Here is a 19,981-nt window from a genome sequence, read left to right as displayed (position 1 = left end):
GTCTGCTGGAAAGGTCAGAGCTTCCAAAGTAAACAGCAAGAGAACCTCAGGGAGAGTCAGCTCTAGTCCCTCTGTCCTGTAGAAAGAGCCCCCAGGAAACAGCAATTCTGTTGCTTTATTGTGGCATCTGTTCAAGGTTTGTTTCCTCTTTAAGTCTCAGTTTCTTCATTAGCAATCATATCAGTTTTAATGCTACTACTAATAACAATGAACAGCAACGATAATATCCTCCTCCATTAACAGAGTGTTTTCTTTGTGCAAGGCACTTTTCTTGTATCACTTAATTTAACCTTTCCAACCACATAAATAGAAAGAGGCTATTATTAGTTGAATCTTATTGATGAAGAGACTGATGGCTCAAGAGAAGTGATTTTTCCAGGGTCCCATAGCTATTAGGGACCTACGAGGCCAAAGGATAGCCTAGCAGAGGAGCTTTAGCCCTCAAACCAGAATCTCCACCACCCTCTGCCACCCTCAGAACCACTCCTGCTACCCTCCCCCACCCCCACAACCATGCTGGGTAAACACAGCTAGGGGAGAAATAATGTGCTTGCTTCTAAACACAACTGGTATTAATGGATAAGCTCCTTACTCCTTCCCTACCAGTCTACCCACCCCTAATGTACATAGATATTCTGGAGCTACTGCTGAACAGAAATGGAAGGCCTGGGGTTTTTCTGAGGCCCTTTCTGGTTCCGATAATCTGATTGATAGTATATTGCTTCTGGCCTCTTATGATGGGGCTGGTGAGGAAGGCGGGTAAGGAGTGAACTCTACAGGTGACCTCCTCAGTGAACCTGATGTCATTGTTTCTCTCTCTGTTTTTCTTTTTTTGAGTCGGAGTCTCTGTCGCCCAGACTGGAGTACAATGGCGCAATCTCGGCTCACTGTAACCTCCGCCTCCCAGGTTCAAGCGATTCTCCTGCCTCAGACTCCCAAGTAGCTGGGATTACAGGTGCACGCTGCCACACCCGGCTAATTTTTTTTGTATTTTAGTAGGGATGGGGTTTCACCCTGTTGCCCAGGCTGGTCTCAAAATCCTGAGCTCAGGCAGTCTACCCACCTCAGCCTCCCAAAGTACTAGGATTACTGGCGTCAGCCACCGCTCCCGGCCCCATCTTTTCTATCTTTTATCTTCCCATGGCCTGCCCCTTCTGGCTCAGATTCTTTTTGTTTCTTCTTCTTCTTCTTCTTTTTTTTTTTTTTCTTTTGAGACAGCGTCTTGCTCTGTCACCCAGGCTGGAGTGCAATGGCATGATCATAGCTCACTTCAGACTCGATCTTCTGGGCTCAAGCAATCCTCCCACCTCAGCCTTCTGAGTAGCTGGGACTGCAGGCATGCAACAGCACAGCCAGCTAACTTTTTACTTTTTTTTAGAGACACGGTGGGAGTGGGGGGTCTCACTTTGTTGCCCAGGCTGTTCTCGAACTCCTGGGCTCAAGGGATCCATCCTCCTCAGCCCCCAAAGTGCTAGGATTACAGGCGTGAGCCACGACACCTGGCCTGGCTTAGGTTGTTGACAGTTGGAAACACATCTTTCTGTGCAGGTATCTGGCTAAAGAGTCTCAAGGGTCTGCCAGTCCCAACTTGAAGACCCCCTAGACTGGGGAATCTTCTGTCATGGCTGTAATACACTGTTACTAATGTTACATTGAGAGAAAAGTCAGTGGCATAATAATGCTTAAAACATGCCATTTCTTCAGTGTTTCTCTATGAACACTACACATGCATTATTTTATTTAATCCTTGCTACAATTCTATGGAGTTAGAATAAATCTCTCATTCCTAGACAAGGAAGCAAACTCAGGTTAAGTGACTGACTCAGAGCCACACATCTATGTGGTCGGGCTGGAAGATTGTGAGATTCAGAGGATAATTTTGGAGAACTCCAGGGCTCAGACTCAGATTTTCATCCTGGCCTTCCTGCCTGCTGTGAGCAGAGTTGATCAGTAGGGATGAGTTGATTATCATCTCCTTCCTTTAACTCTCAGCCACTCAGGGTTGATCAACTGTTCTCAGATAATGGGACAAACCCCTGCCCTCCCACCCCCACGAGCACCTACATAGGTCCAAACAGGCTTGAACTTCCTCAGTGTGAAATGGAGCCACAGCCCAATACATTTCCCTTTTCTGGTCAGGTTCCTCATCTAGCGAGGAGGGCAACTGTAATTTTTGCCTTTTCCGGTAATAGTAGCTCAGTTTTCCTCTAGAGGACCATCTCTCCCCTGTCAGTCCATTATGTTTTGAGTGAAACAAATTCCACTCCTAGTGCCATCATGGGTGTATTAATATTAGTTCACTTAATGGAAGAGCCCGGGGGAAGTGGTTGCTCAATGGCATTACTGGATCCAAGTTCTGATTATCTGAGAATACATTTATCTCCATTTTACAGAAGGCAACTGAGGTTCATGGAGATAGTGATTTGGCCAACGTCACAGGCCCAGTAAAAGGGACTGAAAATCCAGGTCCGCCTGACGCTAAAGCAGGGAACTCTGCCTAGTGTCTCTCTGTGGAGTGTTAGGGATCCTGGTGTACCCTTCAAGGTCTTGGCTCTGAAGGAAAAGCATTCCTCTCCGAGGAGACAGGCTATATTACCAAGGGGGTGGGGCCAGATGCCTGAGGGGGTGTGGCCAGAGCCTGGGGCGTGTCAGAGCCGAAGGGGCAGGGCGGCAGCAGCTGGCTTCTAGGTAACTTCAGCGCCTGCGCAGAGGCTCCCCAGCGTCGCCGTAGGCTGGGACTCTAGTGGGTCTTCGGCTCAGTAGTGGCTGCAGCGCCCGAGTAGGTCGCTTCGGCCGGGTTCCACGCCCGGCTCGACCATGAGCCGGTGCGCCCAGGCGGCGGCAGTGGCGGCCACAGTGCCAGCTGCCGGCGTCGGGAACGTAGGGCTGCGGCCACCCATGGTGCCCCGTCAGGCGTCCTTCTTCCCGCCGCCGGTGCCTAACCCCTTCGTGCAGCAGACGCATATCGGCTCCGCGAGGCGGGTCCAGGTGAGGGGCGTGGGTCTGACAGGGGAGGTGGTCTGAGGGGGATGTGGGTCTGAGGGGAGAGGTCGTCTGAGGGGGGCCTAGGTCTGAGGGGGGTCCAGGTAAGGGGTGTGGGTCTGAGAGAGGAGGGCGGCCGAGCGGGGGCGTGGGTCTGAGGGAGGGAGGTGGTCTGCGGCGGGCGTGGGTCTGAGGAGGGAGGTGGCCTGAAGGGGACGTGGGTCTGAGGAGGGAGGTGGCCCGAGGGGAGCCAGGGTCTGAGGCAGGTCCAGGTGACCGGTGTAGGTCTGACAGGAGAGGGCGGTCGAGGGGCACGTGGGTCTGAGGGGCGTGTGGGTCTGGGAGGCAAAGGAATCAGAGAAAGAAAGAGCAGTGGATCTGAGAGGAGAGGACTTTTGAGGGACCGTGAGTCTGAAAGGGGCAGAGATGTGCGTCTGAGAATTGAGGACATTTAGAGGATGGTCTGAGCGGGCACAGGAGGGGAGAAGATGCAGGGAACATGCGGATCTGAGAGGAGGATCCGAAACAGGAAGAGACAGAGCTGGCTGGTGGCGCAGGCTATACAGTCCATGCCCCAGAAGGGAGAAGGAATCTGAATCTGTGACAGAAGTTTCAACTTGAGTTTATTAGAGTGTAGTGGGAGGCAGATCTACCACGGGAGAGTAGACTTGAAGAAGCTTTTTTTTTTTTTTTTTTTTTTTTGCCTTAGGAAAGAGAGAAGTCAGTATGGGATGGATAAGAGTGAGGCAGAAGGCAGAAAGCCCAGGTCTGTGATTAGAACAACAGGTAAGGCTGGAAAGATTTAGCCGAGCAGGAGCATGATGGAAGGTGCGAAGTCAGAATCAAAGAAAAGGGACAACTGAGTCAGCGTAGGGTGTTCAAGAAGTTTTGGTCCAGAATCAGTCTTCACCTAAAAATGTTTCCTAAGTAGAAGCGTGAGAAGTAGTAGCCCAGACTGTTTTCCATTGTTAAAAATGGCTATACTGTTATTCACAAAGAAAGTTTCCTTTCCTTTCCTTTTTCTTGTAAAGGGTTCCTTTTACCATTGACAGTTGCACTCTTTGGACTTCCTCTTTGTTGAAATTAGTGATCAGAGAACAAGATAGGCCCTGCTAACCACATTTGTCCTGTGTGTTCTGCAGGGGGGCTGGGGGAACAATTTTGAAGTTTTCATGTCCGTCTCACACATTACTTTGGATTTGAAGTCGTATAATATTTGCAATCAGCTTGTATGCACTAACACCATTGTCTTCTACAGTGGGGGAAGGTTAAGTGCAGAGCTAAGCAACACAGGTGGCGGCTTGAGTAATGGTAAATGGGTGTCTGGTTGAAGAGGAATGTGAGAGAGGAAGAAGATAAAGAATATGGTAATACCGCTTTGTGAGGAAATTAAACGTTTAAAAATGTGATCTTCATGTCTTTAAATGAATAGATATTCTTTTTGTGTCTTGACATTCTGAAACATTTGTAAATACATAGACCATTGTTCAAGATTAAATTTAGTCTGATTTAGTTAAATCATACTTAAATGAAAATATGCCCATCTATTTGACTTCATCTTTTGGAAAGAATCAGAATGGAATGTTGATAAATATTTATATTGAACCTATAATAAATTATTAAGTTTTTCCATCACCTGGTTGGTTACTGTTTAAAGGTCTCTTCCAAATAACTCTCTGAGAGCTATAGTATAATGGAATGATAGCTAGTCAATTATAGGACCTGGTCATTTATTAGTTGTGTGACTTTAGCCAAGTCACTTAACCTCTCTGAACTACACTTTTCTCGTCTATTACATTGGAATATTAATAACTCAAAGGAGGGCTAAAATTAAGTGAAATAATCTGTTATTGTTTGTTGATCTTAATATTGATAATATTGATAGTTATCCTATTTATTTTCTAGAAAGTATATACTGTACTTAAAATTTACTACTTGGATTAAATGGGATTTAACAAAGTCTGGATATTAAAAATACTTTTTAAATTTATATAGATCAGAGATACCAAAGAGGTTTCAATGGTTTGAGTCATCTGGGTAAAGGGAAGATTTGAATAGGCATGGTAGAAAAACAATGTCCATATTATCCAGTTTAAAAGATGGACATACTTTCATTTAAGTATGGCTTAGTATAATTAATTTAGGCTAAATTTAATCTTTAATGGTGATCAATGTCTTGCTTAAGGACTGTTGTCCTCACATTTCAGTAAGAAAGTTAAACAAATAAGTACAAAAATATATAATCTCATGTTTTAGTAAGTGTAATGAAGGAAAACCAGAGAATAACACTGAGAGGAGGCCACCCAATGGAGATGACATATTATCAAATGGAAATATGATGGGGAATTCTCTTAATTTGTCAATGAGTTAACTCAAAATTGATTTACTATTAAGCACTATTATTTGTTGCAAACCTTGAAGATGGCACAGAAAAAAAAAAGTTGCCTAATATTTCGCAACTTGTTCAGTTAAAATCCATATGGGTTGCTCAGTGTAGATATGAGTGACTCTTATGCTAATATACTTTAACCTCATTCCAACTCTTTCTTCAGGGTCTATGCTATATGGTCCTTTCTTTCAGTCAAGATTATTTCTTGGTCTTTTAATAATGATACCTCTTCAAAGAGAATCTCAGCCAGTGACCTACCAGAGTGACTTGGGAATTTGAGTCATCTCATCTTTCTCCACAGTACTCTTCCCCAGTATACCACCATACTTCATTGCACCACCATTCAAATAAATATAACATTATCTAAAAATAGTGTGCTTACCATGTACAGAGAGCTTCAAGAAAAATCTCCTGGATCCAAGATCCCTTCTATATTATAGTTCTGAAACTCCTACTCATCTTAAAACATATTCTGTTTTATAGGAAATAAGACTGATAGCAAAGTTTCATTATATTTGTAAGTCAGTTTTCAAGTGAAAAATAATTTAACAGGACTAGTTTTAGTCTCAGGAATGGTGGAGTAGCTTAATGTAGACAACCCTTTCCATGCATAACAATTATAAACTGTAGTCAAAATAGGAAAAACTTCATGAAAGCACTATAGAGCAACACAAATCAGACAGAAACTGGAGGGATTTGTTGCTTGAAATAATAATTCTGTACTGTGAAACATTACCCCAACCCCCTTTTTTCCCTGAAGGTTGTCACTTGACACCATGTGAAGGGATTGTTAGAAAGCTTCAGTCTTACTGGCCTGATATATCAGAGCACAAAGTTCAGGACCATCAGAGTGGCTAAAAATTGAAGGAGGAAGTCCCAGAAAGGAGAAAGCTAGAAATGAGGGAGCCCCTAAATTGGCATATAAATTATCTCAAAACGTTGGTCAATTCCTGAACTGTATATTTACAAAGGAGCCTTCAAGGGCCCTGGAGGAAAGTAACAGCTGGAAGGAAGAAGAAACTGAGCAGACATTTCAACTGATAGACACTACAGGGAAGGCACAGTTCGAATCCCACCAAATTAAGAGGACCTTGGCAAATATCTCAGGCTTTACACTGAAACCTCACAAAGGTTATACCATAGGAGAAAAGCTAGTCCTATACCCTAGGACTAAGGCTTCAATCTAAGTCTAAGGGCTAGCTTCAAACAAATTTTCCCTTAAAAAGTATAAAACTAAGACTTCACAAGGTGAATGCAATCAGCCAGAATTTTACCTACCTACTAGGACAGAAATCAACATTCTTGAGAAAAGGATAACAGAATCCAGAATATCTGTAATATATCACACAAAATGGCCAAAATACTATAAAAACAATATTAGACATTCAAAGAAATAGGAAAATGTGACCTATGATCAAAAGAAAAATCAGGCAATAAAAATAGACCCTAAGATGATCAAATGTAGGACTTTGCAGAAAAATACTTTAAAGTAGCTATTATAAAAATGCTCAAGGACTTAAAAGTAAAGAGTGGCATAATGAATGAATAGTTGGAAGGAGCTTAGCAGATAAATAGAAAATGTAAAAGAGAACCAAATGGATATTCTAAAACTGAAAACTGTTATATCTGAAATGAAAAATTCACTGAATGGGCTCAACAACACATTGAAGATGGTAGAAGAAAGTATTAGTGAACTTGAAGATAGGTTACTAGAAATTATTCAGTCTAAAAAGCAGAATGAAGAAAACTGAGATGAGACATCAGCAAAACTGGTGAAGTAAAGGCCTCTGAAAATTATCTTCTCCATAAAGCAATGAAAACACAAAAAAAAAGATCAGAATCAACTTTGTCTTAGCTCTGAAAATTAACCAAAGGCTTCCAACAATCCAAGGAGCATTTATTTAAGAGTGCTGACTCTTAGTTAAAATAGTAGGCTTTGTTACAGTTTAATTTTATTCTCATCCCTCATCCTCAGCTCTGCAGTAGCCTTAAAAACCAATGTCCTACAGTCATAATGAAAACCAGCAACCTGTCAGCCACTAGAGGGGGAAAAATAGTGTTAGAGCATTTTCAAAGCCCCATTCCCAAGGAACTGTCATTATTGGCCAGTCTGGTGGCTGCCTGGAAGGCCTCATTTGCGAGACTGTCTTTATTTGATTTGTCTTGGTGCTTACACAGTGCAAATAGCCTTTTCTCAAGGGTGTTTGTCAAAACCAATCAGAGGAAAGCGAATGCAGTGGTGCACACCTGTAGTTCCAGCTGTTCAGGAGGTTTATGTGAGAGGATTGCTTGAGCCCAGAAGTTCAAGGCCAGCCTGGGAAAAATAGGGAGACTCTGCTTCTTAAAAAGTAAAAATAAAAAAATCAAAGGCAATTGCTTAACATCACAGCTGCCTGAGACAGTAACAGTTGGAGCAAACAGTAGGCTAGCCAAAAACCTTAAAAGAAAAGTTAAGGGATGAGATGATCATAGGGGACTTTAAAAGCTTTGACATATTCCTAGGAATCTAGAAGGCTGTCCACCTGAGTAAGGCTTTATTCATGCTCAAGGCTATGCACATGTCCTGAAAATATCGAAAAATACCCTAAGCTCTCACCTCTGACTAACCTTGAGGGACTGTACAAGCAGAAAGTGAAGGCTAAGGCAGAGTTGTCATCTGTCACCTGACTGTTTATGATGTGCCCCTATGTGCACAAAGAGACTCTTTGCAAGCATCAGGAAACTTATTGGTTTCAGGTGCTTAAGAAAATCTGTAATCATTAGCTGATTACTAAGCTAACTGGTCAGAGACTTTAACTTTAGTAGCCACAATGACAAAGAATACAAGCTTTACAAATTAGTTTATAAAAGACACTAAACAAACAAATAACAACAAACAGCAACCACAACAAACCCTGGAAAGGGATGAGAATCATTTCCAGGGTTGCTATATTATTTAAGATGTTTAGTTTTAATTTAAAAATTGCAAGGTGTGTAAAGAAAAACAAAGTATAGCTTATAAGTAGTTTAAAAAGCAGTCAATACAAACTTTCCCTGAGGAAGCCCAGACTTTAGTCTTACTATACAAAGACTTTAAATTAGATATTTAAAATATGGTCCAATAACTAGAGGAAACCATGTGTGAAGAGCTAAAAGAAAGTATGGAGCAGGGTATCACCAAATGGAGAATATCAATACAGATGCAATGCGTGTGTGTGTGTGTGTGTGTGTGTGTGTGTGTGTATTCACTAGAGGGGCTCAACAGCAGACTATATCTAACAAAAAAGGAATCAGCAAACTTGAAAACAGGTCAACAGAGATTATCTAGTTTGAGGAACATAAAGAAAAAAAGATGAAGAAAAATGAACAGAACCTCAGAGACCTGTGGATGCTATCAATTTTACCAACAGATTCATAATGGGAGTTCCAGGAAAGGAGAAAGATGCAGAAAGAATATTAGAAGAAATAATGGTCAAAAACTTAATGAATTTGATTAAAAACACTAATCTACATTCCCAAGGAGCTCAAGGAACTCTAAGAATAAACTCAAATATACCTATATCTACAGATACGTTATGTACATTATGTACAAAGAATCCTCAACAAGATTAATGACTGATTGCTCATCAAAAGCCACAGAGACCAGAAGGGAGTAGCAGGATGATATATTCAAAGTGCTGAAAGAAGACTGTCAATAAAGAATTGTATAGCTAGAAAACTATCCTTAAAATGAATTATAAACGAGCAAAAACTGAGAGAATTTGTCATTAGCACACACATGCCCTAAGATAAATAATAAAGGGAGTCCCTCAGGCTGAGATGAAAGGATACTAGACAGTAACTCAAATTCACGTGAAGAAATAAACAGCAGTGGTAAAGGTAACTACATGGTTAGATGTAAAGGACAGTACAAATGTAATTTTTTTTTTGTTTGTAAATCTTTTTTTCTCTTATCCAACTTTAAAAACATCTACATAAAGCAATAATTATAAATCTGTGTTGATGGACATACAATGTATAAAGACATAATTTGTATAACAATAATAGCAAATAGGAGAAAGAAGGGAACAGATCACAGTTTTTGTATACTATTGAAATTAAGTTGGTTGATCTGAACCAGATAATTATTATAAGTTAACATGGCAACACTTAGGACAATCACTAAGCAAATACATTTTTAAATATAGCAAAAGAAAGAATGAGGGAATTAAAATGATACACTAGAAAATATTTAACACAGGAGAAAGCAGCAATGTAGACATAGAGAAATTTAAAAAGACCTAAGACATATCGAAAACAAATAGCAAAATGTCATATATAAATCCTACCTTATTAGTAATTACATTAAATATAAATTGATAAAACAATCCAATTAAAATGAAGATTCACAGAATTGATAAAAATACATAACTGTGCGCTTCCTAAAAGAGACACACTTTATTTATTCATTTATTCGTTTACTTACTTAAAGGCAGGCTCTTACTCTGTCGTCCAGGCTGGAGTGCAGTGGTGTAATCACAGCTCACTGTAGCCTTGACCTCCTGGGCTTAAGTGATCCTTCCATCTCAGCCTCCTGAGTGGCTGCAACTATAGGCATGCACCACCACACCCAACAAATTTTTGTATTTTTTGTAGAGATGGGATCTCCTTATGTTGCCCAGACTGGTCTCGAACTCATGGGCTCAAGCAATCTTTCCACCTTGGCTTCCCAAAGTGCTGGGATTATAGGTGTGAGCCACCATGCCTGGTCAAGAGACACACTTTTGATTCAAATACACAAATAGGTTGGAAGTAAAAGATGGAAAATGATATACCATGCAAACAGTAGCCGAGAGAGAGCTGGAATGGCTGTATTACTATCAGATAAAATAGACTTCAAGACAGAAATTGTTGCTAACGAAAGACATAATGATAAGAGGATTGATTCATTAAGATGTAATAATTATAACCATATATGCATCAAGCAGCAGAGTCCAGAAATACACAAAGGAAAAAGTGACAAAATTGAAGGGTGAAAGACAATTCAACAATACGAGAGACTTCAATTACCAAATAATGATAGAAGGTAGAACAATGAGACAGTATCAATCAGGAAATTGAAGACTTGAAGAACACTATAAACAGACTACATCTAACAGATATGTATGTAGAGCACTCAACAACAGCAGAAAACACATTCTTCTAGTGCCCATGGAACATTTGCCAAGGTAGATCTGTATGTTAGACAATAAAACAATTCTCAATAAATATAAAGTGGTTAAAATAATACAAAGTATGTTATTTGACCACAGTAGATTGAAACTAGAAATCAATAACAGAAAAAAATTCACAAATATGTTGAAATTAAATTACTTCTAAATAACCAATGATTCCAAAGTAATAATAAAACAATAGAGAAAAATAACAACTCTAAAAGTTGGTACTCTGAAAAAAAATTGACAAATATTTATCTGCACTGACCAAGAAAAAAAATGAAAGAAGACTCAAATTAAGAGAGGACAATATTACTGACCTTTCCAAAATAAAAAGGATTATAAGGAATTATATAAACAAATGCATGCTAACAAATAACTTAGTTCAAGTGGACCAATTTCTAGAAAGACAAAATACCAAAACTGATTCAAGAATAAATAAAAAATCAAATAGACCTATAATATATAGAGATTAACTAGTTCTTAAAAACATCCCACAGAGAAAAGTTGAGGACCAGATGACTTCAGTGGTGAACTCCACCAAAGGCTTAACAAAGAATTAACACCAATCCTTCACAAGCTCTTCCAAAAAATGAAAGAAGACAGAGCACTCCCCAACTCATTCTGTGAGGCCAGGCCTACTCTGATACCAAAACCAAAAAAGGACATTACAATAAAAGAAAACCACAGACCAATATCCATTGCGAATATATATGCAAAAATCCACAATAAAACGCTAGCAAACTGAATCCATCAACTAATAAAATGAACTATACCATGGCAAAGTGGTATTTATCCCAAAAATGTAATTTTGGTTCAACATAGAAAAATTAACATGAGCACCATATTTATTGAATAAAGGGCACAAGAACATCTTAATAGACACAGAAATATGATTTGACTCACTTTCATGATAAAAACCACTCAATAAACTAAGAGTGGAAAGGAGTTTCCTCAGCCTCATAAAGGGCATCTGTGAAAAATAGCTAACATTATACTTAACAGCGAAACACCAAAAAGTTTTCTTCTAAGATCAGGCACAAGACAAAGATACCTACTCTCATCACTTCTGTTCAACATTGTACTGGAGGTTCTAGGAAGGGCAATTAGGAAAGAAAAAGAAAAGACATCTATATTGGAAAGGAAGAAGTAAAACCATCAAGAAGGCATGATGTTTTAAACAGAAAATCCTAAGGAATGCATAAAAACACTTGGAGCTAATAAATCAGTTCAGCAAGGTGGCAGGATACAAGATCAATATACAAAAACCATGGCATATTTTTTCACAAGCAACAATCTAAAAATGAAATTTAAAAACAGTTCAATTTAAGTTAGCATCAAAAAGAGTTAAATATTTTAGCAACAGAAGAATTCTGCATTGAAAACTACAAAATATCATTGAAAGAAATTAGAGACGACTTAAATAAATGGGAAGACATCCTGTGTTCATAAATTTGGAAGACTTAAATTGTTAAGATAATGACACTCCCCAAACTGATCTACAGATTAGTATAACTCTTATCAAAATATCAGCTGGCTTCTTTATTTTTTGCAGAAATTGATGAGCTAATTTTAAAATTTGTACAGAAATGCAAGGGATCACAAACAACCAAAAGAATCTTGAAAAAAATAAAACAAAATTGGAGAACTCACATTTCTCATTTTCAAAACGTACTGTGAAGCTACAGTAATCAAGACTGTATTGTACTAGTAAAAAGACAGACATCTAGATCAATGAAATAGAATTGACAATACAGAAGTAAATTCATACATCTGTGGCCACTGATTTTCCACAGGATTGCCAAGACGATAAAATGGGGAGAGAGTAGTTTTTGCAACAAATGGTCTGGGACAATTGGATTGACATGTGCAAGAGAAGGAAGTTAGGTCCTTACCTCATAACATACACAAATTAACTCGAAGCAGATTAAACTACTAAATGTAGGAGTTAAAATCATAAAACTCTTAGATGAGAACATAAGTGTAAATCTTCATGACCTTGAATTAGGCAGTGGTTTTCTAGACGTACAACAAAGGTACTAGCCACCAGAGAAAGAATGGGTAAAGAGGACTTCATCAAAATAAAACACTTTGTGTTTCAAAGTACACTACAATGAAATTGAAAAGATAACTTACCGAATGAGAGAAAATATTTGCAAATTATACATTTGATAAGAGTAGGGTGTTCAAAACATATAAATAACTTTTAGAACTCACCAATAAAAAGATAACCCAACCCAACTATCCACCCATAATTCTATATCTGATGAAAATATTATTCAGAAATGAAGGGAAAATGAAGACATTTTCAGATAAGAATGGAGGGAATTTGTTGTCAGACCTGCATTCAAGAAATGGTAAAGAAAGTTTTTTGGATTGGAGGAAAATAACACCAGATTGAGACTTGGATATACAGGAAAGAATGAAGAACACTGGAAATGGTAAATATGGAAAGAATGATATAAAACTTTTTTCTTTATATTAATTTCATCAAAGAGCTAGAAAATGTAACCATTTAATACAAAAATTATTGTTTTCTTGGGCTTACATATATTTAGTGGTAAAACATATAACAATACTGAAAGGGTGGTGGATGGGATGGAATTGTACTTTTCTTACACTTTCTGTGAAGTGGTACAGTATTAACTCTGAGTACTTCATCTTATGCTAAGCACACATTGTAATCTTGAGACCAACTGCTGACTAAAAGTATAAGAAGGTATAGCTAAGGGGCCATTAAAGAAATTTAAATGGATCACTAAAGAAAAATTTCATGAACTCAAGGAAGAAAACAGAAAATGAGAAATAGAAACATGAAACTGATGGGAACTGATGGGATATATAGAAAAGAAATAGCAAAACAGTAGATTTATACCCAAATACATCAATAATTACATTTAGTATACATTAATTAACATCCTAACTTAAAGGCAAAGATTTTCAGACTGGACAGAAGAATAAGACCCAGCTCTACATTAATCCACAGTACATACACTACAAATGTAAATACAAAGATAAGAAGGAAGAAAATATAATGTGGAAATAGTGTAAGTGTAAGAAGCTGATGTTATTGTATTAATATCAGATAAAGTAGACTTCAAGACATGTCATGACATCAGATATAAGGAGGAACATTTTGAAAGGTCAGTGGGAAAACTTAGCAGCACTTAATGTTTATGTACCTAATATCAGAACTTTGAAAACTTGAAGCTAAAATTGAGAAAACTAAGCAAAGAAATAACTAAAACATAATTGAGGATGGTAACACACCTTTCTTGGTAATTGACAGAACAATCAAACCAAAGATTAATAATATAGAAAATTTGAACATTGGTAACCACTTCCACTGAATTGACATTTATGGAACACTACCTCCAAAAGTACCAGAATATAATTTCAAGTACACATTTAATGCTTACCAACATAGACCAAAGGCTGGGTCATAAAAAATCTCAATAAATATCAAAAGTTTGAAATATTACAGAGCATGTTCTCTGAACACAATAAATTATATTAGAAATTAATAACAAATATATCTGATAAAAATCCACATATTTAGAAATCAAGCTATATACTTTAAAATAGTCCTTGGGTCAAAAATATATTACGAGTGAAATTATGAAATGTTTTAAACTAAATGTGAACAAAATGCAACGTATCAAAATTGTAGGATGCAGTTAAAGCAGTGCTTGCCAGTAAACCAATACATTTAAATACATAGAAAAGAAGAAAGGTTTAAGATTAATGATTTAAGTTTTTACCTTCAGAAGCTGGAAGAACAAATTAAACACAAAGTAAGTCAAAGAAAGGAAATAATAAAGATAAGAGCAATAATCAGTGAAATAGAAAACTACATAGAAAATTAAAATCAAACATTTGTCTAATAGATTAATAGAATCGATTAATGGAATTGATAAATCCTTACCAAGACTGATAAGAAAACAAGAAAGAAAATACAAATTACCAGTATCAAGAATGAAACAGCATATATCATTATAGGTTAAATGGCTAATAAGGGAATATTATTAACAACTTTATGCCAGTAAATTTGAAACATACATGAAATGGACAAAAATCCAGTGTACCAAAAATAGACACAAGAACTGGAAAATATGAATAGCCCTTTATCTATGAAGGAATTTGAATTTATTTTGTATCCACAAATATACATTTAAAGAAAACGTTTCACCAAGATTATTTTACTAGTAAATTTTGTCAGACTTTTAAGAATACAATAAAATCACTCACACAAGCTCTTTCAGAAAGTAGAGAAGTGTGGAACAGTACCCAACTAATTTTATGGGGCTAATATTACCTTGATACCAAATCTGAAAAAGACATTATAAGAAAAGAAAATTATAGATCAATATTTCTCATGATCATAGCCATAGAACTCTTAACAAAATATTAGCAGGTCAAATATGGCATTGTATAGAAAGGATGATACTGTATGTCACTTCCAAGTTTATCTTATATCAGGAATATAAGGTTGATGTAACATAAAATTCCAATTTCAATGTAATTCACCATATAAGCAGAACATATGATAAAATGCCTGTGATCATCTCAATAGATGCAGAAATTTCATTAATTCACCTGACAAAATTCAATACCCACTGGTGATAAAAATATTTTCTTAGTAAGATAGAGATAAAGAGAAACTCTCTCCATCAGATACAGGGCATCTACAAAACACCCACAATTAATATCATAGTGGTAAAATATTGAATCTGTTTCCTCAAAGGTTTGGGATAAGACAAATATCTTGTTCACCACTTCTGTTCAACATTATGCTAGGGATCATAGCCAGTGCAATAAGAAAAGAAAGGAAATAAAAGACATATGGATTAGAATGGAAAAAGTATAACTGTCGTATTCACAAATGGTATAGACTATATATGAAGAACTTCCTAAGGAATCAACAGAACAACTAACTACGAAAACCAATAAGTGAACTTGACCAGGTCATAGGATAAAAGATCAAAAGTCAATTTTACATTTATATACTGTAGGAGCAAACAATTGCAAAATGAGATCAGGTAATCTAATTTATAACAGCAATAAAATGGCATTCAATACTTAGGAAAAACCATATAAGACCACTACACTGAAAACTACAAAATATTTCTGTGAGAAATTAATGAAGACTTACATAGAGAGATATACCATGTTTATGAATTGGAAGAATCAATATTATTAGAATGACAATTTCCTCCAAATTGTTCTGTAGATTCATTTTGAAATCTCAGTAAAAATCCTAACAGGCTTTTGTGTATGTGTAAAAACTGACAATTCTAAAACTTATATGGAAATGCAGAGTATCTAAAATGCCTTCAGAAAAATGATGAAGAAGAATGTATGGGCGGACACACACTACTTGATTTCAAGACTTACTTCAACACTGTAGTAAATAAGGTAGCAGAGTATTGACAGAAGTATGATGAACAGATCAATGCATACCACACAAAAAATGTCATTTAAGATTGACCATAGATTGAAATGTAAAAGTGAAAATCATACAGCTTCTAGAAGAAAAGAATATAGAGTATCTTCAGGAACTTGAGGTAAAGATTTTTTCAGAAGGACACAGAAAAGAATTAAACATAAAATAAAAGTTGATAAATTAAACTTCATCATAATTAAAATTGCTTTAATCAAAATATACCACTAAGAAAATGAGAAAGCAAGCCACAGAATGAGGAAAAAAGTATTTTCAACATATATATTGACAAAGGGCTTGTATACATTTATATAAAGAACTCTTACAAATTGATAAGAAAAAGACTAACAAACCAGTAAAAATGGGCCAAAGACTTGAACAGACACTAATATTAGAAGTTAAAGGAATGACCAATAAGTATATGAAAAAAGGTATTCAGCATTATTGTTCATCAAGGAAATGCGGATTAAAGCCACATGAGATATTCTTTTATACCCACTTTAATGGCTAACATTAAAAATAAAAAAACTGACCATACCATATGTTGGTGAGGATGTGGAGCAACAGGAACTCTCATACCTTGCTGGGGATATAAACTGGTGAAGTCACTTTGGAAAACAGTTTTATAGTATTATATAAAGTTAAACATGCCCTATGACCCAATGGTTTTATTTTCAGTGAAATGAAAATGTATGGTCACACAAAGATTTGAACATTAATGTTCATATGAGCTATAATAGCTGAGAACTTATAATAGGCCAAATGTCTATGAACAAGTAAATAAATAGATTGTAATATATTCATACAATGGAATAGTACTCTCCAATTAAAAACAGTAAATACTGATATATATGACAATATGGTTGACTCTCAAAAATATGAAGTGATCAAGCCAGATATAAAAGGGTAAATAAATGCTATGTGATTTTATTTATATGAACATCTACAGCAGGTAAAACTACAGTGAAAGAAGCCTATCAGTGGTTGCTTAGGTTTGGGGAGGGTGTATTAATTGCAAAGGGCAAAAGAAAACTTTTTGGGATGATGTAAATATCTTGATTGTGGTGGTCATTGCATAGGGGTATGCATTTGAAAAACTCGTAATCTATAAACTTAAAATAGATGTTTTTTCTTTTATGTACATTATACCTTAATAAAGCTTTTTAAAAGTCTGCCAACACCAAATGCTGGCAAGGATGTACAGCAGCTGAAAATTCTCACACATTTCCACTGATACTTTTAAATGACACAACTTTGGAAAACTGGTGGTTTGCTATAAAGTTAAATAACATCTATGAGCCAGCATTTTCACTCCTAGGTATTTACTTAAGAGAAATGGAAACATATTCACATAAAGGCTTGTACAAGAATATTCATAGTGGCTTTATTCATAATAGCCCACAATTGGAAACAACTCAAATGTTAATCAGTAGGATAATCAATAAGCAAATTGTCATATGGTCACATAGTAGAATAATACTCTGCAATTAAAAAGAATGAATTACTGATGTATGAAACAACATAGTGGAATAAAAAGTATTAAGTGGAAGAATGCATAAAGTATGATTCCATTTATGTGACATTTAAGAACAGATAAAACTAAATTATGATGATAGAAATCTAGCATTTGTTACCTAAGAGTATAGGGTTTGACTAGAAGAGGCACAAGGTGACTTTCTGGGAGTGGTAAATATGTTTTGTGTGTTAATTGTGGTGGTGGTTACATGAGTATATATTTATTAAAGCTCACTGAATTGTATACTTTAGATCTGTACATTTCCTTGTGTTACTGTTTAATATTCTAAAGATCAGATAATTAGAATATTTTGGCATTTTTTTTCTAAATTATCTGATGGTGCTCAGAATCATGTAAGGGCCAGTAGAGACAGAAAAAGAAGGCTACTGTTTGAGTAATATAATTAGCTTATAGAAGAAAAGACAATGTGTCATACATAAGCACAATCTATTTTACTCAAACGGCAGTGCAGTAAAAGAATAAGAGCACAAACTTTATAACCAAACTAAGTTCAAATCCTGGTTCTACCACTTGTGATCTTAAGCAATTTAACTTCCTCTGTGTTACTCCTTTCTGGTTTGTAAAATTTGAAACTTAAGGTTGTAAAAACTAAAAAAGTTACTACATGCCAAGTGCTTAGAATGGCTGGTATATTACATAGTAAGGATTCATGTATTATTTGCTATTCTTATTTATTTACTTTTCATTTCTTCTTAATTTTTTTATTTTTGCATCTATCTCCTTATTGTTATTGGTTATAAAGTTCTGGCAGGTATATAAAACAATGTATTTACTTCTTCACACTCTGATGCCTTCACTCTTCTACCTAAAGCTCTCAAAAAGCAATTTCTCCTTCTTACCTTGCTAGCTCCTACTTATTGCAAGATTGTTCAGGCTACAATTCCTCCAGGAAGCTTTCCCTGGCTGCTAAATCAAATACACCTTTTCTTTGTTCCCCCAACATTCTCTATTCACTTTCATGGGTATGCAGATCATTTGTCTTACGGTTTTCTTTAGTGTTTCTCTTGCTACACAGTAGGCTTTGTGAAGTCAGATATAATTTGTTTTTTTCTTTGTGCTTAAATCCTTGTCTGGTACAGGGTAGTAGTCAATTCATCCTTGACTAAATGCATGAACACCATAAAAGTCTCCTGTTACATGTTTCTGTTTGATAGCTATGAATTAAAATAATGTCCATTCATTTATTTTTACCAACTTTGACTTTCAGATTTTTCTTCTTGGGATTATCCTGCTTCCAATTCGTGTATTATTGGTTGCTTTAATTTTATTACTTGCATGGCCATTTGCTGCAATTTCAACAGTATGCTGTCCTGAAAAGCTGACCCACCCAGTAACTGGTTGGAGGAGGTAAGAAATGATTTTGTCCAAAATATTAGGACATAATATTAAATTAACGTATATTAAATCAATGTAAAAAGAGTTCATCATAGTCAGTGATTTTATCTGTCTACTCAATAATAAATTTTAGTTTTATCAGCCTACTCAATAATAAATAATTTATTTTTATTTCTCATATGAAATATGTAGAAAGTACTGCCCAAATGCCAACTACATTATGATAATCTCCTAAAAGTTGTAATTTCCTAATGTTAAAATATTTTGTTTTCTGAGTTACTGCCAAATGCGATACATCCCTAGTTCAGAAAGATACCCAACTACTGTACTTGAAATCACTGAAGCTACAAAATACCTTGCTCTCTTCTGTTCTTCCTCAGTTTTCACATTTGCTTTTCTCCCTCTACAGCTTTCTGCAGTGGCATAAGTGGATTAGTTATATTATTTTTATTAATTACTTTAGTAGTAATTTCTATTATAACAATTATTAATAATAATTATTAACCAATATAGTCTAGTTATTTTAAACATTAGCATGAGGCAGAATGGAACTGCTTTTCAGGCATTATCTAATTAAGATGGTAATAGAGGAGAAACTGATCATGAGTTAACAAAGCTACTGGTAAAAGTTTATTTTTATTGAACAGAACCAAATTGTTGTGATCTGTATGCCTTAAAAGTGCAGCCTCTTATGTGGACTCCACGGATTCCATGTGAATTCCAAATCTGTACATGGGTTTTAGGGCATTGTCAAACTCTTTGAAATTGTTGCACGCAAGGATATTTTTGTATTTAAATCTCAAATGTGAATGCATCCTCCAAAAATTTTGAGAAAGACTGTTATAGAAACTTTTAAAGAAATATGTAGTTTGCTGTTCAGTTCATGTTCCAGTGAACAAATGTCACTATCAAAGTGGAAATGGATTCAATGCTGGCAATGCCCCAGAGAACTCTCAGTTCTTGCAAATCATACTCCTTTGTTTTATAACTCAAGGTTGTGTAGTATAAAACAATGTTTGAAGGGATGTTTTTATGACTCACCAATTCTTTTCAGATTACCTCTTTGGTTTTTATTGTCAGTGGCTTATGAAAACTTAGGATGATAGAAGGAATAGTCTAAGTAATCC

At 36.2% G+C, this 19,981-nt stretch overlaps 1 protein-coding gene across 1 annotated transcript in view; it reads left to right on the top strand.

Annotated features, from left to right (window-relative positions):
* Nucleotides 1-1,449: 1,449 nt before the first annotated feature.
* Nucleotides 1,450-19,981, top strand: part of LPCAT2 (lysophosphatidylcholine acyltransferase 2) — an 80,535-nt gene continuing 62,003 nt past the window's right edge. Inside the window, exons 1-2 of the mRNA XM_003916884.5 lie at nt 1,450-2,988; nt 18,727-18,866. Coding sequence (XP_003916933.2) covers nt 2,818-2,988; nt 18,727-18,866 — 311 coding nt within the window. The 5' untranslated portion in view covers nt 1,450-2,817. The remainder of the gene's footprint in view (nt 2,989-18,726; nt 18,867-19,981) is intronic.

This window comes from Papio anubis, chromosome 18, assembly GCF_008728515.1.
Source record: "Papio anubis isolate 15944 chromosome 18, Panubis1.0, whole genome shotgun sequence".
NCBI classification, from domain to species: Eukaryota; Metazoa; Chordata; class Mammalia; order Primates; family Cercopithecidae; genus Papio; species Papio anubis.
This window is presented reverse-complemented; position numbering and strand designations above follow the sequence as displayed.